We start from the raw sequence: 27,325 nt of genomic DNA, 5'->3' as shown, positions 1-27,325 counted from the left end.
TAAGACGTATAAAGTACGGTTTGCACAACGTCGCCACGAATATAAGCAACCACCAACTGTCGTCTGTCCAGCGAAGCACTCTATATTTGCTGGTCAACAACAAAACCGCCCACGGACTGCTAATGCAGAGGATGGATCGAGCGTCTTCGGCATGCTTAGTATGCTCCCAGGTTGGACTGTTACTGTTGCAACAAATGGCAGTCATCGTTCCGGACAATTCCCTAAACTTCCTTTCCCTCCTCTTACCTGTTTTAAGTAACATCAGTTCAAGTAAGAGGACTCTCATCCTACGTTTGTTTGCAAATTACGTCATCCACATTGTTGGAAACAACAATGCTGTGATTGATATAGCAATCCTTAAATGTTCTTTGTAATCCCTGTACATCATCCCTTCATGTTTTCCATACATTGTTGAAACTAGTATGTAAGTTGTTTTATTAAACACTTTTTATAACAAAAATATTAATCTATCGTAATCAATTAATATTGGAAAAATTGGAACCAGAGTTTTGTTACAAGTTAGTTAACAGCATGTCCAGACGTTTGAAAGCGGTGATAGATGTGAACGGCAATGGTACGTGTTATTAAGAAAAAAGTGTTGCAGAATGTTGTTTATTGTTTACCCAGTCATGCAAAAGCGAGTTCATGCGGTCGAGTTTCTTTTGTTCTCATGGTCCCTAACGGGTCTGTTCGGAATCCACCGCGGAGTCCCGGAGGAAGACATTTACCGACCACACGCACACACTCAAACCGGGTTGGTATATAAAGCCCCGCGTAGCCACGCCCGCTTCAGTCGCCCGCGAGCGTTCGTAGCGTGTGGATCTACGCCGGATTTTAGCAAAAAAATGAATGAATTCCAGAAAATAAAAACGCCAGGGGGGTTCCTCAAATTCACTCTCTCGTGAGAGCGTGAGAGAATCTTTTTTCCCCATACAACTTCCTTGGAGCTTTTGCTGAAATGATAGAGAACATTGGATTAGAAATTGGTGTAGAAGAAAGTCATGCTTACATTTGCGCCATCCGACCAGTCGTTGAGGGGGTACGTTGTGTACCGTATATAAATGAAGCTGAATGGGAATGGATTTCACTGCACGTATGATGCAAAAAATAATTCTTTCGTGCTTTTAGATATTTTTGGGGAAAAATATTGCATGACAGGTTTGTTTCCTACCATACGGCCGTTCCGATAAAAAATATTAGACGCTGTTTGGACCTTTTTAACTACCCTTAAGGTGTGGCTTTATGGAAAATTTCTTTAAACACACAGAAATACGATGTAGCTGCTACACGTGCTATTTTTTCCACATGAGCGTTCAGACAGACGACAGGTAACTAGCACTGTTCGTTGTCGCTACGCGCCTATACATGCGGAAGGTGTTACTGGTTCTTGTAGGCAGGTAATGAACACAGGATGCTATGTAGGTGCGACTAGGGGAAACCGAATACCTCTGATGAGAATTGAGTCATACCACAAAGCATTGCTTAGCCAAGAAATGCTTACCGGCTAAACACCGACTCGCGTACCATTGATGCGTGCGGGTACATAGGTAAAGAATATGAATGTAACAGGATGCCTCGATTAGGTGTCGCACGATGGGACTACAGGCAGTGAACGATCAATTTAAAAGCTGTTCAGAAGCCCTTAATTTTTCATAACAGTTGTTCATAAGTAGGTCAACACTGTCCTTTACACCTTTATCCAAATCATATGTTTGAAAGAATTTAAAAATTAAATTTGTGTCGCTGAAGCAATCCCCGATATATTTAATCAAAATAACATGGTTAATCAATTGTATAAAAATCTGCAAAAATCTTTAAAAGATACGAAATGTTATTCTTTACAACTTTGTAGAACATTATTTTCGTTTAGCTCTTTAACTTTTATAGTTATTCGCTAAAACCAAAGTCAGTACGTTACGGGCGGCCGCGAGGAAATAGCAAGGCATAGAATTGTAGCGTAAAATACCTTGTTTTTGTAATTGAAATATAATACTATTTTATTTAAATATCTCACGGGAAAATCTTGCAACTATTAGCCCAAAGTGTGGTCAACATATTGTAATCGGTGGTTTGTAAATAAATAATCATTTTAATACAAATAAATGAAGAAAACTGAACGCGCTTTTGCACGCTACGCTACGACCATCGCGACCAAAACACCGTCCGCTGCGAGCGGTCTTGTAGCTTTCCACATTGACCCATAAGGATTCATCATTCACCCGTACGATGCGGACGCGTTGCTTTCCACATGGACTCATTCACCGGCATTAAACATTCACCCGTAAGGATCGTGCAAGCGCCCGTACACTGCAGACGCGTTGCTTTCCACATGGACGCCGTGATGGATTCCGACAGGATTCCACATGGACTCGAAAGCTTCCATATTCATCCGCCAGGATCGTGCATGCGCCCGTACGCTGCGAGCAATCCCGATGCGTTCCACATGGATTCCACATCGACCCGCGTCACGCCCCTAGGATCGTGCAGGCGCTCGTACGCTGTGTGCACACATGGTTTCTTTGAATGTGTTAGTGCGTATCGACGCGCGATCCCAACACGCATTCTCGCTTTAGCAGGATGATCGTTAGTTAGGTAGAGGGAGAAAGGACTAATTGGGATCGCCCAATGTGCAATTCAACCACGCCTGCTAATAAATACTATTGCCGCTATGTTCTGGCCTACAGGCGAAGTGAGATAAAAAACGTGCACATACGCATATACACGGTACGCTGTCGATCCCAATTAGCCCTTTCTCCCTCTACCTAACTAACGATCATCCTGCTAAAGCGAGAATGCGTGTTGGGATCGCGCGTCGATACACACTAACACATTCAAAGACACCATGTGTGTACACAGCGTACGAGCGCCTGCACGATCCTAGGGGCGTGACCCGGGTCGATGTGTACGGGCGCATGCACGATCCAGTCGGCTATCGAGTCCATGTGGAATCCTTACGTGGAATCCTCACGGCGTCCATGTGGAAAGCAACGCGTCTGCAGCGTACGGGCGCTTGCTCGATCCTTACGGGTGAATGTTTAAGGCCGGTGAATGAGTCCATGTGGAAAGCAACGCGTCCGCAGCGTACGGGTGAATGATGAATCCAGCGGACGGTGTTTTGGTCGCGATGGTCGTAGCGTAGCGTGCAAAAGCGCGTTCAGTTTTCTTCATTTATTTGCATTAAAATGATTATTTATTTACAAACCACCGATTACAATATGTTGGCCACACTTTGGGCTATTAGTTGCAAGATTTTCCCGTGAGATATTTAAATAAAATAGTATTAAAATTCAATTACAAAAACGAGGTATTTTTCGCTACAATTCTATGCCTTGCTTTAGCTATTTCCTCGCGGCCGCCCGTAACGTACTGGCTTTGGTTTTTAGCGAATAACTAAAAAAGTTGAAGAGCTAGACGAAAATGATGTTCTACAAAGTTGTAAAGAATAACATTTCGTATCTTTTAAAGATTTTTGCAGATTTTTGAACAGTTAATTAACCATGTTATTTTGATTTAATATGTCGGAGATTGATTCAGCGTCACCAATTTAATTTTTAAATTCTTTCAAACATACGATTTGGATAAAGATGTAAAGGACAGTGTTAAACTACTTATGAACAATTGTTTTGAAAAATTTAGGGCTTTTGAACAGTTTTTAAATTGATCGTTCACTGCCTCTAGTCCCATCGTGCGACACCTAATCGACGCATCCTTTTACATTCATATTCTTTACCTATGTACCCGAATGCATCACTGGTACGCGAGTCGGTGTTTAGCCGGTAAGCATTTCTTGGCCAAGCAATGGTTTGTGGTATGACTCAATTCTTGTCAGAGGTATTCGGTTTCCCCTAGTCGCACCTACATAGCATCCTGTGTTCATTACCTGCCTACAAGAACCAGTAACACCTTCCGCATGTATAGGCGCGTAGCGACAACGAACAGTGCTAGTTACCTGTCGTCTGTCTGAACGCTCATGGGAAAAAATAGCACGTGTAGCAGCTACCTCGTATTTCTGTGTGTTTAAAGAGATTTTCCATAAAACTACACCTTGAGGGTAGTTAAAAAGGACCAAACAGCAGTCTAATATTTTTTATCGGAACGGCTGTATGGTAGGGAACAAACATGTTATGCAATATTTTTTCCCAAAAAAAAACCAAAAAGCACGAAGGAATTATTTTTTGTATCATACGTGCAGTGAAATCCATTCCCATTCAGCTTCATTTATATACGGTACACAACGTACCCCCTCAACGACTGGTCGGATGGCGCAAATGTAAGCATGACTTTCTTCTACACCAATTTCTAATCCAATGTTCTCTATCATTTCAGCAAAAGCTCCAAGGAAGTTGTATGGGGAAAAAAGATTCTCTCACGCTCTCACGAGAGAGTGAATTTGAGGAACCCCCCAGGCGTTTTTATTTTCTGGAATTCATTCATTTTTTTTGCTAAAATCCGGCGTAGGTCCACACGCTACGAACGCTCGCGGGCGACTGAAGCGGGCGTGGCTACGCGGGGCTTTATATACCAACCCGGTTTGAGTGTGTGCGTGAGGTCGGTAAATGTCTTCCTGCGGGACTCCGCGGTGGATTCCAAACGGGCTCGTTACCGACCATGAGAACAAAAGAATACCGAACGCATGAACTCGCTTTTGCATGACTGGGCGACAGCGTACCGTGTATATGCGTATGTGCACGTTTTTTATCTCACTTCGCATGTAGGCCAGAACATAGCGGCAATAGTATTTATTAGCAGGCGTGGTTGAATTGCTCATGGGGTATTGTGACATATAGGAGATTGGTCAGACATGGCCTTATCACTTTCTTAAAAATAAAACCTTATTTACTGCACATAAATGAAACGCAAATGTAAAAAGTGACGCCACGAACACGAATGAGCCTAGTTGAAATTAATAGGTTGATGCCAGTCAAAAAACGCGTAACGCAAATTAAATCTAAGAGCCATTGCTGTCATAGGGTCATTCTCGCTATATGCACGTCTTCTAAGGTCAGTTCTAAGTGGTCTGTAGTTACGGAACATTCTAGGAGGTACATTTATATTTACTCTAGACAATAGATCGGGTGCATCTGACTCACCGATGATTAGTTTGGCCATAAAGGTGCACTGGGCGTTATCACGTCTCCTAGCAAGTGTATCCAGTCTAAATAACAAACAACGAGTATGGTACGAGGGACGAGAAGTTACATTACGCCACGGAGTGAAATGAAGGACAATACGTGTGAATCTTTTCTGCACTGATTCAATTCTGTTTGTCCAAACACTAGACGATGGACACCAGACCACCGAACTGAACTCGAACCCTGAACGAACAAAGGATTTATACAAGGTTAGTAGGCAGTCCTAATAAATCCTAGCATTTTGTTAGCTTTGTCAATAATATCACAGAAGTGTTGATGAAAATCTAATTTGCGGTCCAACGTGACTCCTAAATCCCTAACAGTGTCGCACCGCAACAGTTGGGTTCCACAGATGATGTAGTTAAATACTATAGGACTAACAGTTCTAAAGAATGACGTTGACATACATTTATCGACAGATATTTCTAGGCCATTACATTTGCACCAGTCGGAAAAAACAGCCACTGAACGTTGAAGAAAGAGACAGTCGTAAACACACCGCACAGGACGAAACAGCCTAACGTCATCAGCGCACAGCAAACATTCAGCCTCTGTGATAGCCAGTGTAACGTCGTTAATGTAGAGTGAGAACAGCAAAGGCCCCAGATTGCTGCCCTGGGGAACACCGGAAGAGCTCTCGAATTTGTATGAGGACACGTTGTCAATCTGCACGTGATAAATACGACCTTTGAGGTAGGAACTCAACCAATTTACCAGAGGTGCAGAGAATCCGAGTCGGGCAAGCTTAGCAAAGCAACAAGCGGTGATTCACGCGACCTAAAGCTGCCTTTAAGTCTGTATATACAGCGTCCATCTGAGCTCCAGAAGCGAATGCTGTATGGCAGTTAGTGACGAGTTCAACCAGGTTAGTGGTAACACTGCGATGAGGGAAGAATCCGTGTTGGCGCGTTGAGATATAAGGACGGCAGTGATGTATCAGCGAGTTTTGTATCACAATCTCGAAGACCTTGGCACCAGGGGGCAAGGTAGTAATACCGCGGTAGTTTGCTGCACGGCTCTTATCGCCTTTTTTGTACACAGGAAACATCACCGAAGATTTCCAGGCGGTAGGAACAGTACACTGTGCCAGGGAAAGTTGGAAGATGCGCTCCAAGGGTTCAGCTAAATGCTCGCGGCAGTTGTTAGAGAATGGCTGTAGGGATACCATCGGGCCCAGGGTTGTAAGAAATCTTTACTTGCTGCAGAGCACGTAGCACAGTGTCTTTAGAGACAATAATGTCCCGTGAATGGATATCGACGACGTCACGATGTACGATATTCAAAGCTGCGTCTAGTGAGAAGCTTCCAGGTTCCACGGTAAAACAATCCTTGAAACGTTCAGCAAATAGATTGCACATGTCTTCCTTGTTACTTGTAGACACATTATTGTGGGTGAGGACAGCGAGAAGTGAGTTATTACCACGTTTAGATTTAACGTATTTCCAGAATCGTTTAGGGTTTCTGGAGAGCGATGATTGAACCCGATTAAGGAAACGAGAGTGTAGCATCCTGTTGTAGCGCCTGTAGACGTTATGCGCAGCGATGAATCTCAGCCTTGATTGTTGGGTGCCTTGTCTGCGATAGAAACGGTACCATGACGATTTGTTTCGTTTTAAGCGGTGTAAATGAGCATCAGACCAAGGCGGACTACGACGTGGTTTAGTTAAAGGGCAACTGGTATGTAAATGCCCCAGGAGTGTATTATTGAATAGTTGCAGTGCCGTATTAATATCTGGATTGCCCTCAAGGAATGACCAGTCGGTAGATTGCAACAAGTCAGTCAGAAGCACGAAGTTAGTTCGACTGTAATTGAGTGTGCCGGAGACAAAAGGTGCTGTATTAGAATACCGAGACCGTTCTCCAATTCCCGCTCCAGAAATATGCAGTTCTAAAGGTGGGTGATGAACATCAACGGCAACAACGGGAAAGGGTGATATCACCGGTGGGGCACAAGAGCACAGGATCTCATCGCACACGAATATTAGATCAAGGATGTTATTCGAGTTATTAGGAATGTGATTGATCTGAGACAATCCGTTACTATAGATGCAGTCCAGCAAAAGGCGACAGGTTTCCGTGACACGTGATTGCTCGAAATCAACTTGAAGCGCTGGAGCATTAGAGCGATCAAGAATCCAAGACAAAAATGAGAAGTTGAAGTCCCCGAATAAGAGGCAAGTTTCATTGGAATCACAGGCAACATCATCTATAGAGGAGCAAAGGGTACGTATAACGGTAGCGTTGTTTGCCTGATCCGGAGGGATGTATACTGCACCAGTGACAAACGTTCGCTTGTCACCGTAAATTTTTACCCAGAGTTGTTCTACAGTATCTGATGTTGGGCATAGTCGTGAGTGTAGTTGAGATGCTACGGCGATGAGAACTCCACCACCCATTGCTTTTTTACTATTACTGCTGCTGCGGTCAGTTTTGTAGACAGTGTAATTATCTGGGAATAACTCCGGAGAATCGACTGTTCGACCAACCACGTTTCAGTGAGGATAATAACATCGTAGTGGGTTGTAGAGATGTAGTTAAATACTGTATTGGATTTAGATTTTAATCCTCTAACATTTTGATACAAAAACAACAAATCGTCAGTGTTGTAAGAGAAGGCAACCCCTGCAGGATTGACGTTAGAGCCGTTCGCTGGTGTAAGTGTCGAGTCAGTATTGCGATAGTTACGCACGTGTTGTTCTGTTTCGAAGTCAGGATCATTTTGGTGATCGCGTGTGGTGTTGTCAAAGTACCCAGCAGTATGGTCATTATCACTGGTAAGAATGCAAGCAACGTCGTTTCTTGCTGAAGGAATAAGCGTCAAGTGAGTGATTTCGTTGTCTATCGGAATTGGATTTCGATCTGCGTAAGTGTCCTTGAATTCATGTGCCGTGTCCCGTTGATTTGCATGCATGAGTGTATGCGTGACGTCGAGGAAAGTTAAGGAATTAACTTGAGCGGAGTGCGTCAACATGTGCATATAGTGTCTTTCAGTGCTGATTAACGGGTTTAGAGTGTTGGTGAGGCGCAGGGAGTGTGTGTTGAACGGATGGTTTGGTTTAACAATTGTGGTGATCGAGTTGTTCGCTCCGCAGATGTGAGAGGGCTTTATCCCGAAGAGAAGAAGGCACTAACACCTTGAAGGATATAAATGAAAGTGTGGCCGTGTTTGTGCCCTGACGAACAAGGCTATAAGCTATAAAAAAGTGTTGCAGAATGTTAAAAAGTTAATATTATAAGTTTATAAATATTATAAGTTAATATTATAAGATGAAACTCAAGTGTGTTTACATGTAAACGTTACTGCAGGTTTAACTAAGACATTTAACTGGATTCGAATAATAGAACATTACACAAGCTTCATGAAATTCTAATTTATTACGATAGATTAATATTAGTTAAAATAGAATGGATTATTAAAATTATGTTGAATTCCTATAACCGAATGTTTAAAATTACTGATGTAGTTAAATAGTTGATATTAAAAATAATCAACTTTCATAAGGGAAGGGAGCTGTCCGGATTTGAATGCTCGTGGCAAAATCAGGATGTTTTTCTGTTTTACTCCGCAAGTACGTCTTTTTCGTTTCTTTTTTTTCATTTTCCCATTAAGGAGAGGTCCAAGGAGCTACCTGACAAGTTTAAGTTAAATAAGTGTCCGAAAAGCAGGTGTCCGGAAATAAGTGAGTGCTACTGTACAGATTTATACTGTAACGTTGTTCTTTTTTTAACAAAGTGTGTGATACGAGAACACAATATTTATAAATTTACAATTACCGATAACGTGCTACGCTTTACAACTTTCTGCATCAAAATCCAGCGACCTAACAGCATTGGTTCGATTTGTGGTCACACTAATCGCACGTAGGCCACGAACCAACAGCTATCACAGTTCCCGGTAAGTTCCCGCTGCAGATCTAAAAAAATCGCTTTTTTAATTTAATGAAATGCTTCTTTTATTCGTAAAGAACGGCTTCAAATGCTTTTTAACAAAGAAATAAATAGATGACGTATCAGTTCACTGAAAAAACTGCAAACGCCGGTAAACAAGATAAGAATAGGTAACGGAATGAATTCCGGACAATCAAGATAACATTCAATGTTTCTTCTACATTTATCTACTTTTTTATGTAATTGTTATTGCAACATTATGCTTGGTGTATTATAATTGTGTAATCATCATAACAGATGTTTGTTTCTAATGATCATAAGAACATTTATAAAGTTTAAAAAAATGTTAATACTTCATGTATATAAATTTACAATTACAGATAACGTGCTGCACTTTACAACTTTCTGCATCAAAATCCAGGGACCTGCATTAGTTCGATTTGTACTCACACTAATCGCACGTAGGCCACGAACCAACCGCTATCAAAGTTCGCGGTAAGTTCCCGCAGGAGATCTATTGATCAAATTGGATTTCACGTAACGCACATAAATTGTTAATATGTGACCCCCTCACCCTCTATCGTAACAAAATGTAACGCGTGAAGCATCCCTTCTCTACTAATTCATAATTAGGATTTTATCGCATATGACTTAAGCTACTATTACTTTTGAATACCTTAATGCACAAGTATTAAGAAAATATACCTAATTATAAATTACGGAGTTAGGTAAACTTAACCTTTCCTTTCCTTTAAAGTTTTTGAAATATGTACTAATATGGTCATTTAATTTTAAAGTCTACCAGTCAATATCACTCTTTTTTTTTTTTTTTTTTTTTTGTTAACGGGGAGGGAACCTTCAAAAGGTACCCATCTCGAAAGGCGGCTTGCGGCTACAAACCAATCCCTCCGAGATGGGTTATGTGGGATTCATCGTGACGCTGGGCCCGTGAAGCGGACCCGGCAGCCGATGGGACCCTAACTAAACCACTCCTCGACCTGATCCGAACCCTGCCGATGCGCTTGATGTGCGTAGTACTCCATGCAGGAACGTTTGTGCGATGCACCCATCCTGTTGACGCGCTGCTGCTTTCCAATGCTGCTTCTGCGTCATCCGTCCTAGTTGTCTCAGCTGCTGCTGCTGCTTCGTGCCTTCCTTCTGCTGCTGCTGCTTAATTCCGCCCGTCCGTAGCCGCTACTTCCGGTGGGGTCTAGCTCCTGCTGCTGCTCTGGTTACTCGTTGCTGCTGCTGCTGCTTCCGTTGTCGTCATCCTTTGGTGCGGTCCCGTTTGTTCCGTGTTCCGCCGTCGTTGTCGTCTCCGTCTGGCCGTAGGTGGACTTTCCTCATTCCATCTCACTTGGAGGTTTCTGAAGATGGTCCTTGCGGCGGTCCGGACTGCTTCCCATGTGTTGCTGTTGGCACACATTTCCGCTGCAAGATTTTCTATCGTCAAGCGGGTGTGGCTCTGCTGCTGCATCTCGTGTTGGGTTCGAGCAAACCGTGGACAGTGGAACATTACGTGGTCGACATCTTCCACTTGGTGTTCACACACCGGGCAGTTTGGCGAGCCGTCGAGGATGCCTTTTTCGACGAAGTAGCTCCGGAGAAACCCATGCCCTGTAAAGAGTTGAGAGAGATAAAAATCAATTTCTCCGTGCTTGCGATTTACCCAGGACATAATGTCCGGGATAATTCTCCTCGTCTTCATCCCCGGCGATCTCGGCTGCCCCGCTCCGGCTGTCCATTGTTGTTGCCAGCGTCCCATGGTCTCTTCCCTTTGCCGCTTTCGTATGTCTGGTCCTGGACTTCCCCTCGCTACCTTTTCGTCGTGGCAGCGGATGTCCTCCTCTAGGAGAAGGACTAACGGGATAGTGCTTGCGACCACGCAAGCGGCATCGTAGGAGACCGTTTGGAAGGCACTGGCCACTCGAAGAACTCCTGTGCGGTGCGTTCTCTGAACCGTGGTCCGGTGAACGTCCTTCTGAAGAAGCGTCCGTCCCCACGATGGTGCCGCGTAACGGACAATGCTATTCCCAACGTTAACCAAGGGTCTCCTTCTGCTGCTTTTTGGGCCACACTTATTCGGCATCAGAGCGGTCAAGACATTCGTGATACGTGATGCCTTGCTGCAAACCTTCTCCAAATGCCGACCGTTGTGCTGTTTGCGGCAGAGCTCGACCCCCAGGTACTTGAGCGATTCCGTGGATACGATCGTGTGTCCCCCCGCACGTAGTTGACCTACCTGCGGGTTGTGATGAGTGCAGAAGATCATGTAGCCGGTCTTTTGATGGGCCAGCTTCAATCCCACTCCATCCATCCAACGCTCGATCATCTCCAGGTTCCTCGTAGCAAGGTTGCTGATTTCCTGCGGGTCCCTCCCGATAAGGGTGAACGCCACATCATCAGCAAACCCTATAATGTCCGCACGCTTTCCGAACAGCTCCAAACGAAGAAGGTCATCGTACATAACATTCCACAGTGTTGGCCCTAGAACCGAACCCTGCGGGACACCTGCCGATACTGGTAACGAGACCATTCCTTCATCCGTTTCGTAGTGGAGCGTGCGATTCGTGAAGTAGTTCCGCAGCAACGCCTGGAGGTACGGTGGCGTGTTCCTTCGCTGCAGAGCTGCTCCGATCGCTGTCCAGTTGGCCGTGTTGAAGGCGTTCTTCACGTCGATTGTCACCATCGCACACAGTCGATCGCCCCTGCGCTTCTTGTCGAGCGCAACCCTTCCGTTGGCAATCACCCTGTTGATGGCATCCATGGTTGAGCGTCCTTTCCTGAATCCGTATTGGGCATCAGCGAGACCGCCCGTTGCATCCAGATGCTCCGTAAGTCTGCGCTGTATGAGTCGCTCCAATACTTTTCCCAGAACACTCAGCAGGCAGATTGGCCGGTACGACGATGATTCTCCGGGTGGTTTCCCGGCCTTCGAGAACAGCACTAGCCGTTGCCTCTTCCATTCGACGGGGAAGTGGCCGGAATCGATGTAATGCTGGAACGTTCTCATGAAGACGCGTGGAAACGCCGTCATCGCCGCAATCAAGGCCACGTTCGGAATGTTGTCGTCTCCTGGGGCACGCTGGGGATTGAGTGATTTTGCAATGCTCACCAGCTCACCCTCGGTAACGGCATCCCGTGCCGTGTCCTCGTCCGTCAATCCTGTTGCCGTGGGCCATTCCATGGGCGGTTGCACCGGAAAAAGTTCGCCGACGATGTGCTGCAGCTTGGCTGGATCCCGTTCCATCGGTACTCGGGCTCCTTGCCACATCTGCCTCCGGATTTTGTAGCCTGGCCCGAATCCGTGGGGCCCCAGCTGTTCCGGAAGTTGATCGCCCTGCTCCTTCTTGCTCCGCTTGACCGCTTGCTCCAGTGCTGCTCTCGCTGCTGTGTACGCCGGACGGCGATCCTGTCGCTGCTCTTCCGTTCGGGCTCGCCTGAGTCTTCTCCGCATCCCGATGTAAGTGCGACGTAACTGGGAAATCTCGTTATTCCACCAGTACACCGATCGTCGTCCTCCCCGTGCTGCTGGCAATCTCGGCATCGTCGCGTCGCAGGCAGTTGACATTACCTGCGTCAACTCGTCCGCCAAGAGGGTGCGATTGTAGATGTCCAGTGACCCCAAAATTTCAACGAACAAGTCCTTGTTGAAATACCGGGTTGCCCATCTGCTCTCCGAAGCCTGCTGTGCACTGTGTCCCAGGTTACGCTGCGTCGTCGTCCTCCCGACCGCAAACTTGATGGTATTGTGGTCACTTGGATTTTCGTCGCAGACTCGCCAGTTATTTTCCCCCAGAAGAGACGAGCTGCAGAAGGAAACGTCGATAATGGAACTACGGCCACTGTTGCTGCTCCAGGTTGGCCGGTTGCCCCGGTTCAACAAGACTAGCTCAAGTGATGCCATAGCATCCATCACCACTGCTCCCCTATGAACTCGTTCTCCATCGTTGTGTCTGCGTTCCATCCCCCACGCTCCTGACCAGGCGTTGACGTCCCCGCCGATCACGGTGTCCCGATTCCGCGGAATCACCGACGCAATTTCGGTCCATTTGCGTCGATAATCCTCCACTGACAAATCGGACCCCACAGGAGGTAGATACACGGAGCAGAAAACGATACCACGCATTTCGACCACGACGAAGTAATCCCGCCGATTCTCGATTATGCGTTGGATAGGGTATCTTCCTGTCGATACTGCTGCAACTCTGCCCGTCGGATCCGCGACCCAGTTACCGTTGTTCTCCGGAATCCGGTATGGATCGGCGATCAACACTATGTCGCAGCCTTCGTTCCGAGCAGTCTGCATCAGCATGTCCTGGGCCAGCTGGCTGTGATTAAGGTTCTGTTGAAGGACATTAATCATGACGAGGCCGGTTTTTTACCCCTTCTCCTACTTGGCGGCAGTTGCGCTGTCCGAACGAGTGCCCGATTGCTTCCGGGCCCTTGCAGACGAGGCACTTCCGTTCCTTGGTGCACGGTCCTGGGTGCTTAGTCTCCGCACATCGATGACACTTGCTTGACCGATCCTTCCCACGGCAGTGAGTGGCAATGTGGCCAAACTCGTAGCACCGATAGCATTGGCGCTTCACCTCAACCTTCTTGAACCGGCAGCACTGGCTGAATCCGACAACATGCTGTTTTAGTAGCACGTCGTCCGTTACTGCCACCTCTGGGCATCCGAAAAATGCGACCAGCGTTCCGTAATTGGATTTAACGGTACTGATCTGGTCCGCGTAGATCGTAACTCCCAGGGCTGTGCTTAGGTCCGTTGCAATTTCCTCGTTGGTGCAGCTTGGTGGAATGTTCGTGCAGGTGAGGCGAGTTGTGGGGGTCCGTGGTCGGGCTTTCGCTTTGCCCTCCAGTGCTTCGGACACTTTCCGCCACATCTCAAGCGTCTCGTCGTGGCTCTTGCAGGACAATTCCAGAAGAATATTCCCCTGGAAATTCATCCTTACACGGTCCACTTTCTGCCGATCATCCCCCAGCTTTTCCTTGAGGATGCGCATCATCTCGTCCTGTGTTGTGTTGTTAGTTGTTTCCAACTCCAATCTGGGACGCGATGCGCGCGCTGCTTCGGTTGTTTTGGTTGTTGCTGATGCTCCGGCTGCTGCCGCTGGTGCTGCTGGTTCGCGTCAAGCGCCGCTGCTTCCTGCTTCCGCTGCTTCCTCCGTGCCCGTCGCTTGGCCTGTTTGCTCAGAACTTTTGTCCATTCGGGCGCCGGTTCTTGAGACTTGTCCTGGTCCTGTCTGTTGTCCGTAGTCTTGTTCTTGGTTTGTCTGCGCTTGCGTTTCTTTGTCTTTTTGGCTGTTTGTGTGTCTGTGTGTTTGTCTGTTATGTTGCTTGCCTCATCGTTTGAAAGGGTCAAGGGTGTGTCCGTGGTCGTGGGGATGTCTGTTTCAGAGTTTTGTGTGGTTTCGGTCTTTTTGTTTGTTTGTGTTTTGGTGTTTGTGTCTTTTGGTGTTTTTGTCATTTTGTTTGTGTGGGTCGAAGGGTTGTATGTTTGGGTGTCTTGTGTGTTTGTTGGTTTGTCTGTTTGTGTGGTGTCTTCGTTGTTTGGGTTGTCTGATGTTTGGTTTATCTGTGTTTGTGCCTGTGTTTGTTCCTGTGTCCACTGTTTTACAGCGTTCAACTTAAGCAGAAGCTTATTATTGGCCTCCAAGATCAATTCCGTCATGTGCGTCAGCTCTTCCACCTCCTCTTTGGTCGGACCGGGAGACAGCTGTTTTCCGGGAGACTGAGGTGCAGGCTGGGCCTCCACTAGTGAAGACCTGGCCACTTCACCTACATTACCCGTGGACTGCCGCTCAACCGGTGTCGCAATGAGTTCCGGTAGTTCGTCCACTGCACGTGGCGGTGATTCGGGAACGTCCGTCATTGTTGTTTTGTCGTGATATCCCGTCTTGTTTTTGTCGTCTGTGTCGGCAATCAAATTCAAGGAAGTCCTGAATTTGAGTGCCCAGTCTTTTGGCATAGTGGGGAATCCTTTTGTCTTCTGTGCGTCCCGTATGTCACGGATTAAGCCAGTCAGTATCGCCATTGCCCGCTCTAAATCATCCGCGGGACTGATGCCAACGGGGTACCGTACCAGGAAGTCCTCCAAGCTGCGCCCAGCCGTAGATGTAACCAGAGGTCCAGCACTCCCCTCGATGACCGGCTGCAACGTCGACCGCTTTGCCAGGCCCAGTCCAACCTTCGAAGTGCTTTTCAAAGGTGCGGGAGCTTCCGCTGATGGAAGGGTTGGCACGGCCGGCGAGGAGCCTAGTGTCATCCGGCGAGTGAGTAGGGCCTCTTGTCTGGTTGACATCAACGGGGTCGCCGAGCTTAGGGAGGCCCGTCCTCTGGAGGTCACCCGGGCCGGTCCCGACAGTCGCTTGGGCGATGCGGTCAGTTGCGACCTGGAGGTACTGCGCGTCATTGGGGCCATGGTGGAAGCAGATGGAGTTTAACCTGGAAATATAAGAGCAGAGGGAAAGTGTAGTATTGCCTTTTTTGGAGGATAGGGATAAAAAGTGAAAAACTTTGCCCTGGAAGAGAAAAGAAGAAGGAGAGTGTAGTATTGTTTAATTGGGTAGGAGGGGTTCTATCTGAAATTATAAGAACAGAGGGAAAGTGTAGTATTGCTTTTTTGGGGGAGGAGGGTTGAATTAGGAGGTTTTTCCTGAAATAAAAGAGAAGAAGGAGAGTGTAGTATTGTTTATTAATGGGGGGGGGGGGGGGTTAGGTTAAGCAATTTTCTGGAAATATAAGAAGAGAGGGAGAGTGTAGTATTGTTTGATAGAAGCCTCCCTAGATAGAAGAATAAGAAAAGAATTAGCACTGATAAGAGATAGAGAAGAGGAAAAGTGTAGTATTGTTAACAAGTGGAAGGGGATTTGGTAAATTAGTTATGAGGGGATGAGGATTTTGGCTGAAAATATACGAGAGGAGGAGAGTGTAGTATTGCCTTGTGGGTTTAACGGATATACGGGATGGGTGTGAGAATTTTGACAGTAAGGAAAGAGGAGAATTAGAGCTGGAATTGTAGTAAAAGAAGGAGAGTGTAGTCTTGTTTATAATGTGGGGGGGGGGGGGGGGGGAGATTATAAATTAATAGGATTATTTAATTTGTGCTAAGCGTGAGAGAGAAGAAATGTTGTGGATATGCAGGAGAAAATATATATATATATATAGTAGTATTTTCGGATTTGGAAGGTTTAGGTCGTAAATCGAAGTTGGTTTAATATTCGGGAATTTTAATGCTAGAGTGTACAGTAGGGTATTTTTGAAGGGGATTTGGATTTGTCTACGGAAACCTAGTATATTGTTATTTAATTATTAGAATACTTTGAGTGAAGATTGATTATTTCCAGGAAAAAAAAAATTATTCAGGGATTAGCTTATTTGTTGATGTGATGGTAAGAGAATTAATAAGTTAAGGCTTAATTTAGGAGATATTGTATCGGAACGGAACTCCTAGTTTGAGATTTAAATGAATGAATTAGTAAGTGAACTAATTGTTGGGTGAATTGGTTATTTGGGTGTAAGAGAGAGAATTGACGGATGGGAGCTACGGATGGGAGAATAAGCAAGGGATGCTAGTTGATGTGGTTTTTTTCCGTTAAGGGGAGAAGGTAGCGAGTGTGTACGTGGGAATAAACTACCGAGCGGGGAGAAAACTACCTTGCGCATGGAAAGGGGGTTTAGTGCGTTCAGTTGATTATTATTTTAGAGGGTGTGGCAGGTGCAATAGAGAATGGTGAATAAGCAAAGGATGCTGGCTGGTGGGATTTCCTCCGTTACGGGTACAAGGTAGCAAGTGCGTTCGTGGTTTGGTGAGGGGGAAAAAACTACCTTGCGCGTGGGAAAGGGGTTTAGTGCGTTTAGTTAAATATTATTTTAGAAGGGTGTGGCAGGTGCAAAGGAGAAGAATGTTATGAGCGTAGGAAAGTGTGGGTTTGGTCCGTGCAAGAAAAATTATTTTCTACAGGTGTACAAAAATTAATTGCAAGTGTGGAGGAAAATTACTTCTCAGGAACAAAAGGGGTTTGGTTCGTGTGAATGGGATTTTTGTAATATTGTGTGTTTGTGAATGGGTTTTTTGGGTTTTTGCTCGGGAATTTTGAGATTCTTGTGGGTTTTCCTAACGGTTTTTAAATGTGGACAGGGAATTTGTACGTGGGTAGGCAAGGTTTTTAGGAATGTATGGTTAATGTTATTGGGTGTTGGGAATAGTTTATGAACTAAAATTTCTGCTATCTTAAATGTCTGTGGCTTGCCGGTTTGAATCTACGCTGGCGCTTGTGGGATGCTTCGTCGCTTGAGGATCAATTTCCGGAGCACACACACACGCACGCACAAGCACTAGGACAATTAAGTTGGGACTGGTTTTGGCAGAGGGCCTCACCAATTTGTGGCGTCGACGCCGTCCGTCGAAAATCCGCGTATTTATTGTAGAAGACAACAAATCAGAACGGTTATCCACAGACGCGGTCGCCTCCCAATTGATCTTAATTATCCGTTGATTCAATACACTGGCACTCGCTAAAGCGGGACTGGTTTGGCAGAGGGCTTCACCAACTTGGGGCGTCAACGTCGCCTGTAGAATATCCGTGAATTATCGTGGAAGACAATAACTCAAAAGATACGGCAATCAACAGACGCGGACGCCTCCCACTTGCACTTGTTTGCACTTAGTCGCACACGCATGCGCCACTGAAAGTTCTTCGCGCACTAGACACTTTCACGAATGTTCTTAGTTTCACTAGTCGGTAAAATTGTCGCAGAAGGCAACTTAATTTGATCCAAATTTAAAATGATCCACTTAACGCAGAAGGCGATTAGGATGCCGTTGGAAATTAATGAGTAAAAACGGGACAAAATCACTGTGCCGACGGCGGAAGAGGAGAGAACTGGATATAATTTTAACAAACACCCGTTGGCAGATTGTCGCAGAAGGCAACTTAATTGGATCAATGAATAAATTAGTAAACAAAACGGCGGATTTTCACTGGATTCACAAGCTAACACTCGTGTCACAGAGAACACTTTATTGAAATAGAATTCACGCTCGTAGGGATCGCAAAGCACAACACATAAAGCACGGCCACATCCAATCACAGAGTAATTCGGAACGCAACACCACTTCACTGTTGTTAGCACGATCACACACACACAAGCACAATATTCCACTTCCAAGTCGCTGATGTAACACCTGCTGTGAGCACTCCACTAATTTCTACCAGAGGCACGCCAAATGTAGAAAAAGCTTTGTAGAACTCCAATACCAAGGCGGGAGCAAAGTGTGAACACGTCTGCTCCGGTCGGCTGTTCGCAAGCGTCTCCCAGTCAATATCACTCCAAGATACAAAAATACCTACTGCAAGTGTAATAACACCTGTGTACCAAAAGGAGGCTTCTATTCAACACTTTTGTCAGCGTCAATTACTTGGTCGAAAGCGGAAAATGCACGTCATATTGTCATGGCCTGCTTGCCCGAAAATCGTTTTCCAGGAAATTCGATCTATTACTGCTGTCCTCTATCTCCTGTCCATCTGATCCATCTATCCATTAAATCTCCAATAGGTTTTGCTCCATTTTAACTAACCTACCAGCTTGCTGTGCTACTCTACGTGGCGTCCTGAACGTCCTGAACGTCCTGAACAGTCGGGACGATCCGGATCGGATTTGATCCCCGGTCGTGCAGTGTGGACTGTCGCCGTTTGTAACATACACCACCGAACCATTGTCATGTTCAATTTCGATTTTGAGACCGACATCTATCCTTCAAACCCCAAAAAATATGTAGGGCACCTTTGTTGAGTAAATTTCAGTTGTTATCCAAAATTAAAAATTGAAAAAAAAAAAAAATCGATTTGGGATTCTCCCTGAATACTGAAGAAGTATTATATCATTTTACTCTATGAAACTTTACATTCTAAAGGTACATATACCTTGAACGGACAACATAGACTTTTCTATTTGCAACGCTTTTTTAGGTATTGCAGTGATTAACGAAGTTTAAAACTAAGTAGTGTTAGTTCACATGTTAATATTATTCATTTTTCGCTACTGTTAGTTTTACTTTTTAATACATTGTTTGAATATTCATCATTGATTACATAACTTAACGAGGAAAATAGTTTTTACTTTATTTTAAAGCTAGTAGCATAGACTAACACTACGATATGATACAATAGGGAAGAAGGAGGTTGACCGTTGTTCAATTTTTGTTTTTTTTTTGTCATAATTGAATGATCCTTGATTTTATTAGCTTTGTCCGATAATCTCATTGAGCTCAGTAGTGCTTTGCCTAATTGCATTAAGCAACAGATATTTGCTAAAGCATCATGTGAAATATTTTGTGTTAATACGTTTTGATTATTATCTAACACATACATTGGTTTTTTTAGTTATTCACACATAATATAGTAAAACAATAAGGTTGTTGGTTAAGCGAACACCACCAAAGAAACAGATAGATAACTTCGCCATTATTGAATTGTTGATATATAGAGAGATAATCATATAAGAGATTATTTAGACTAATATAAATTAGTCATATCTGGGAACGAAATAAAATTTAACTGATGAATTTCATTTTTCAATTTTAGCCCTACATCCATCTACTCAACAATATCAAAAACCAGGAAGAATCCAATAACAATAATAATGGCTAATGAAGGTACTGGAGGACGATCAACAATGCACGGAAGCTCCTATCATTTGCGTACGGCAATGGTGATATTGCTGCGTGCCTTCACTCTCCGACGAAGAGGTGCTTTATCGGATTTTAAAATTACCATGGAAGATTCGACTGCTGGTAAATTTGATGACGTCGTATTTCACTACTCGTTGCCATCGACACCAAACAATTTCGCTTATGTTTATATTCAGGCCAAACATAAACTGAATTCTCAGAAAAATGTTCAACTGATCAAAGAAGGTAATTTGTTTACGAAATGGAATTCTAACAAACCCTTTTCAATCCCAATGTACTTTATCTCTTATCTTGATGGATATGAACATTCTTTGAATGGTTCTCATACATATATTTTATGCACCAATGCAAGCATTGATGAAAATCTGAAAAAATATCTTTCACCACGGGAACACGATATCGCTCACATATTTTCGTTTTGTGACGAATTACGGGCAAAATGTTACAGTTTAGAAAGCAAAACAGAATTTAATGCTCTTATTGATGAATTAAGAAATGCAAGTGTAGAAAAATTAGGACAAATGTTAGCGATACACGCCGTAAAGAAAAAGTTAATTAAATGTTCCACTGCTATTTTTAATGTTCATGATAATTTAATTGCTAAATGTATAAAACCCCATGATTCAGGAATATTTCAATTTAACCAAGAATTCTGGACTGCGGAAAGATCAACGCTTCTAGGAAAACTGAGGAACAGTTTTAAACAAGAATATTTCAAACTAACTCCAAATCAAGGTGAACTAAACAATCAAGTAAAATTAGAAGAAATCAGAATTATTTTAGATCAGGGATTTGCCGAAACTGTTTTAAACCTTACAACCCGCTTATCACCCGATGTTAATTTGTATTATGAAAAAGTTGATGTAGCAATCCAACGATTTAAAGAGAAATTCCTTTTAGTTTGTGGATCTATGAATGAGACAAAACTTCGTCATAAGATTATGAATATGATGCCAAACTGGGTTAACAACCCAAAAGGAACATACCGCGCCTTGCACGATATGCTGTTTGATGGCATGATTAAGACGGTTCATATAAGTTTGCAAGATCTTAACCAACATTTTATAGAAACAAAAGCGAATGAAAATTTTGTTAAGGTTCAAACATTTACGAATGATTATCTTCACTCAATGCGCGTTAAATATTCTCACATTGTTATTGAGCCAAATTCTCTGAATGAAACTGCACTGAACGAGTTTATCAGTTGCACTACACAATATGTCTCTCGATATCGCTGCACAACTAGTATGAAAGTGAATAGTTTAATTGTTTCACAAACCTTAGCCTTGCATCAGTATGAGTGTCTATTTGTGAACAGTGCTTCATCTAAATTTAAAGAGAATATCTATGATGTCCTTGATGAATTAACGGATTTCATTGCTGCTGTTGGCCTCTCTACTGAATACATTATCACGATACTTGGTCAATTGGGAAGAGAAGTTCTTCGAGCTGTTAAGAATCTCGCAAGGACACGTGAAATTAAAATTATTATAATAGAGGAACCAGCCGAAGAAGACCCATCTGAAGATCGTTCATTCATTCGTGATCTTACCAATGAAGCAAAAAAGCAGATATTTGAGCAGCACAATTTAAAACTTTTTGGAACGACTATAGCCCTCAAAAATATTGTGAGAGAAACTGATAGTTTGAGTCTGTTATTTAATGTTTTGGAAAAATATGACGATACAGACGTGAGAGAAAATTATAACTTTAATCTGCAGAACTTTGAAAAAATTAAACCGTGGTATGTTCCACGATCGTTTGTACCATACTCAGAGGAAAAACGGGAAGCTGAAAATTTTTTGGCTGAAAACGAAATCACAGCATCACTGCTAAAATCTGTCTTACATTTGAAGGATGAAGCGTGTAACCTTCCAGATGTTTTAAAGTGCGAGGACAATGTGAAAGTGCACATCTTTTTAGACGAAGCAGGATATGGAAAAACCACCTACTTTACGTGGCTAGCATCAGCAATATTGAACGATAATTCTTCTATGTTTGTTGTACGTATGAACGCTCTGCAATATTCCTCTGATTTCTTTTATTTACAAGCGTTGGATCCTAAAACCATCCATGATACAGAAGTAGTTAGGATCCTCTATCGTCTACTGCATCTTACCTTGTTTGTGTGCAATATTCACAATCGAGCTGTTACAGACTTCGATAAGGAAAGAGAGAAAGCTGATCGAACCGCAAAACTTGTAACGTTCTTGGATGGAAAAATTAACCTTGACGAAACCAATCCTGATGTGTCAAAACTACCTTTACAAGAACTGCTGGAGCTACGATTGTTTCAAAACAAATTTAACGAAAATAAATTTATTTGTTTATTGGATGGATTTGATGAAATTGTCCCGCATTATAAGAATTTCGTAATGAAATATTTTGCAAGGCTGTCCGAATTTAAAGGCATTCGAAATCTGTACATTTCGACTAGGCCGTATAATTTTAGAGAAGAACTGAAACAAACGTTTTCGGTTGGCAAGTTGTGGCGACTGGAGCCGTTTTCCCAAAGGGATCGAATACTGTTTTTGAACAACTATGTAGAGCATGAATTAGAAGGTTACAAAAAAAGCAATGAAGACCATAAAATTTCCATTTTAGAAAAAATGTATACTCTTACGACCTACAGTATACAAGAATTAAAAATAATACCACTTTTTCTGCACATGGCTGCAAAACTTTCACTCTCAAAAATTCAAACCCACCTAAACGCACAAAAACAAACAACCGCTTTCAAACTTTTGGAGGATACAAAGTTCGATCAATTACAAGTTATAAGAAATTTTGTTGAAGAAAAATTAAGAATATTAAATCACGAGAAAGCTGGTACAGTTCAGTCTACTGCAAAGTATCCCGTTCAAATAATGAAGAACGAGGAAGTAAATAAACAAACAAAACGACGTCACAATATTATGGGCATGTTAGTCATATTTAACCTAGGAGTGAGAACTAGGTTGTTGTCTGACCAGGAACAACAGGAAGCTATCGAATTCATGCAAGATGTAGCTCGAAGTAATGAGAAAACTGGCATCATTCAAGATGTTTGCGATAATATTCCTCGTTTTACTCATCGAATTTTTGCTGAGTACTTTGCGGCGTGCTGGTTGTACGAAAATAGAAAAACTATAGAAATCGAAAGCTTTTTCCGATCGCGCTCATATTGGAGTACGGAGCTACATCGAGTTCGGGACTTTCATAATCGAATGATTTTAAGCGACAGTAAAGGATGCGATATTCACATGGCTGTAATTAATCAATCCGAACATCAGGTTCTTGAATTATTGTCGGCAAACTTTTCTGCTGCATCTGTAGAGGATGCAGTTGGACGATTACCGCTTCACTTGGCAATGATTTACCCATCCAGACCAATTGAGAACTTTTTGATAAGTAAAACGCCGAAACAGTCAATCAATTTGCAAGATAAACTTCTTCATTGGACCGCTTTAGATTATGCATTTGCAATGAGATCTGACACATCCATCAAAAACTTATTGTTTGCTGGGGCGACTGTTAATGGGGACACCTTACTTCAACAAATCGTGTCTAACAACCTGAAGGATTTGATGCTTAACGCTCATGATTATGGAACATGGTTAAGCAATCATGAAAGCTACAAAATGGTCGTAAGAAAGCTTCACTTGGATTTAATTAAGAATTTGGCAACTGAACAACAAATTGACATTTTTTCTAATCATAAAGAGCTTGTTTCCTTGACTGTTGTAGAATTCTGCGTAAAGAACAATATGGTCGGTGTATTTAAACAACTTGTGACCCAAATTGAAATTCGTGAAAAAATTTTAACAGAGCAATCACAGCACTTGTTGCAGATGGCATTCGATAGCAATGCTTCTGAAATCGAGACGTACCTACAAAGCCAATGTAACATGCCTTCGTTACAAACAAATGATAGAGCAGAACTTATCGCTGCTTTGAAATCCAAAATTAATCTTAATCAAATGATCCCATTTAAAATCATTTTCCAACAACTTTGCCATCAACTCAATATTATTGTAATTGAAGATGTAAAAATTGTCGAGGACATTCATGATCCTAGTAACAACAACATACCATCGCTCGAAAAAGTTGATTATCCAAAGGTTTGTTGCGTACGGAGTTCTAATAACGTCCTATTATCGTTACCTGAATACGACGAAAAAGATATCCTGCATGAAGGATACCTCGTCGAAGCTCTTCTTGCTAGAGCAGTACATGAGGGAAACATCCAGATAGTCAAATACATTGTTCAGAAGACCAACATGGTCATTACTAATAGAATCATTGTGATGGTCATGAGATTGTTACCGAAAGGCAATGCAGTATGTCATGAGAAATCGATATCTGCATTCATATATCTACTTGACAAAACAACAGATCGGAATGCTACCGATGATGAAGGTCGAAGTCTGCTACATATGACTGCTCAAAATGGTTGCTTCTTCATGCTGCATTGTATGATTGCCAAAGGTTTTGATCCTGCAGAGGTAAATACAAGAAACGGATGGAATGTGTTTCACTATGTTGCGTTTAATCAGGATGAAGATCGTTCGGACCAAATATTGGAGTTCCTACTGAAATATTGCGGAATGGATTGGTTTCATCATTTGGACACGTTGGTTGATTCGGACAAAATAAAAACATCCAATAATGAATCCATCAATACAACGATGCATTCAAACAATGGAAAGACCAATAAATTGAACAAAAATCGACATGCCTTGTTGGCAATGTTTGCTATATTCAGTAAAGAGGACTTAACTAGTCTTTTGTCCGATCAGGAATTACAAGAATATATCCGATGCATGCAGGATGTAGCTAAGGGCAATGAGAAGTCTGACATCATTAAAGGTGTTAAAGGATACAATCCTGAGTTCACTCTTCGAATATTTGCTGAATATTTCGCGGCATCTTGGATATACAGCAACAAACATCGCATGAAAAGCGAGAGCTTTTTCCGGTCGTGGAATTATTGGAATGGAACGGTTCAGCGAACTCGAAGCTTATTCAATCGCATGATAGTAAGAGATAGTGAAGGATGTGATATTCACATGGCTGTAATCAATGAATCAGTACAACAGGTCCGTACTTTAGTTTCAAAATATCCGTCGTCAACACTCGTGAAGGATTCGGTAGGTCGATTACCGCTACACTTGGCAGTTATTGGCCGATCAAGAGGAGTAAACAAATTTCTTATAGAAATAATGCCTCTTCAATCTATTAATGCGAAAGATGAACTCTTCGAATGGAGTGCTTTAGACTATGCATTTGCAAGCTGCTATGGTATTACAACAAACGATTTACTGACTGCAGGAGCGGCAGTGAATAGAGACACCTTGTTTCAACAAATCATATCAAATGATTTAAGAATTTTACTGATTGCTGCACATTGTTATGGAAAGTGGTTACATTCTCGTGAAAACACGAAGAAGATAGCAAATCAGCTACACATTCAATTGGTGGAATATTTGCTCAACGAAAAACAACTTGACGTCTTCTCTCTTCGTGAGGAACTTGATACCTTGACAATTCTAGAGTTCTGTACAAAACGCAATATGGTCAGTATTGTAAAACTACTTATGAATCAAACAGGACATCAACGAAATATTTCATCCGATCAATCGAATCGGTTGTTTCAAATAGCCCTAGAGAATAAAGCACATGATACTTTGTTGTATTTCATCGATGAGTGCAATATGGTCCTTCCGAAAGTAAATGACACTGCTGAACTCATTGCTGCTCTTGAATGCACCATCAGCAAAAACCATATGAATTCATTCAAAATTATATTTCACCAACTTTGCTACCAACTCAATATTACTGTGATTGAAGATGTAGAAATTGTCGAGGACATTAATGATCCTAGTAACAACAACATACCATCGCTCGACAAAGATGATTATCCAAAGGTTTGTTGCGTACGGAGTTCTAATAACGTTCTATTATCGTTACCTGAATACGACGAAAAAGATATCCTGCATGAAGGATACCTCGTCGAAGCTCTTCTTGCTAGAGCAGTACATGAGGGAAACATCCAGATAGTCAAATACATTGTTCAGAAGACCAACATGGTCATTACTAATAGAATCATTGTGATGGTCATGAGATTGTTACCGAAAGGCAATGCAGTATGTCATGAGAAATCGATGTCTGCATTCATATATCTACTTGACAAAACAACAGATCGGAATGCTACCGATGAAGAAGGTCGAAGTCTGCTACATATGACTGCTCAAAATGGTTGCTTTTTCATGCTGCATTGTATGATTGCCAAAGGTTGTGATCCTGCAGAGGTAAATACAAGAAACGGATGGAATGTGTTTCACTATGTTGCGTTTAATCAGGATGAAGATCGTTCGGACCAAATACTGGAGTTCCTACTGAAATATTGCGGAATGGATTGGTTTCATCATTTGGACACGTTGGTTGATTCGGACAAAATAAAAACATCCAATAATGAATCCATCAGTACAAAGATGAATCCAAACAATGGAAAGACCAATACTGGCAATAAATTGAACAAAAATCGACATGCCTTGTTGGCAATGTTTGCTATATTCAGTAAAGACGACTTAACTAGTCTTTTGTCCGATCAGGAATTACAAGAATATATCCGATGCATGCAGGATGTAGCTAAGGGCAATGAGAAGTCTGACATCATTAAAGGTGTTAAAGGATACAATCCTGAGTTCACTCTTCGAATATTTGCTGAATATTTCGCGGCATCTTGGATATACAGCAACAAACATCGCATGAAAAGCGAGAGCTTTTTCCGGTCGTGGAATTATTGGAATGGAACGGTTCAGCGAACTCTAAGCTTATTCAATCGCATGATAGTAAGAGATAGTGAAGGATGTGATATTCACATGGCTGTAATCAATGAATCAGTACAACAGGTCCGTGCTTTAGTTTCGAAGCATCCTTCGTCAACACTCGTGAAGGATTCGGTAGGTCGATTACCGCTACACTTGGCAGTTATTGGCCGACCAAGAGCAATAGAAAAAATTCTTATAGAAATAATGCCTCTTCAATCTATTAATGCGAAAGATGAACTCTTCGAATGGAGTGCTTTAGACTATGCATTTGCAAGCAGCTATGAATTTTCAACAACCGATTTACTGACTGCTGGAGCGGCAGTGAATAGAGACACCTTGTTTCAACAAATCATATCAAATGATATACGCGATTTACTGTATGATGCACATTCTTATGGAAAGTGGTTACATTCTCGTGAAAACACGAAGAAGATAGCAAATCAGCTACACATTCAATTGGTGGAATATTTGCTCAACGAAAAACAACTTGACGTCTTCTCTCTTCGTGAGGAACTTGATACCTTGACAATTCTAGAGTTCTGTACAAAACACAATATGGTCAGTATTGTAAAACTACTTATGAATCAAACAGGACATCAACGAAATATTTCATCCGATCAATCGAATCGGTTGTTTCAAATAGCCCTAGAGAATAAAGCACATGATACTTTGTTGTATTTCATCGATGAGTGCAATATGGTCCTTCCGAAAGTAAATGACACTGCTAAACTCATTGCTGCTCTTAAATTCACCTTCAGCAAAAACCATATGAATTCATTCAAAATTATATTTCA

The 27,325-nt window shown here is 42.7% G+C and overlaps 1 protein-coding gene across 1 annotated transcript; it reads right to left on the bottom strand.

Moving 5' to 3' along the window:
- Nucleotides 1–9,934: 9,934 nt before the first annotated feature.
- LOC125772258 (uncharacterized) lies at nt 9,935–11,537 on the bottom strand. The gene is made up of 2 exons (XM_049443758.1): nt 11,263–11,537; nt 9,935–10,637 (listed from the first exon to the last, which is right to left on the bottom strand). The coding sequence occupies exons 1-2, from the start codon at nt 11,485–11,487 to the stop codon at nt 10,536–10,538; spliced, it is 327 nt and encodes a 108-aa protein (XP_049299715.1). The 5' UTR covers nt 11,488–11,537; the 3' UTR covers nt 9,935–10,535.
- Between the last annotated feature and the right edge of the window lie 15,788 nt (nt 11,538–27,325).

The sequence above is a fragment of the Anopheles funestus genome, chromosome 3RL (genome assembly GCF_943734845.2).
Source record: "Anopheles funestus chromosome 3RL, idAnoFuneDA-416_04, whole genome shotgun sequence".
Classification (NCBI taxonomy): Eukaryota; Metazoa; Arthropoda; class Insecta; order Diptera; family Culicidae; genus Anopheles; species Anopheles funestus.
The sequence above is the reverse complement of the archived record's forward strand: the minus strand, read 5'-3'. Positions and strand labels throughout refer to the sequence as shown.

Bases quoted from the DNA above. Each gene is read 5' to 3' on its own strand.
- LOC125772258 (XM_049443758.1), bottom strand. From the start codon at position 11,487: ATGTACGATGACCTTCTTCGTTTGGAGCTGTTCGGAAAGCGTGCGGAC. The intron at 10,638-11,262 runs GTAGGTCAACTA...AACTCTTTACAG, and splicing joins GCACTCATCACAACCCGCAG to GGCATGGGTTTCTCCGGAGC.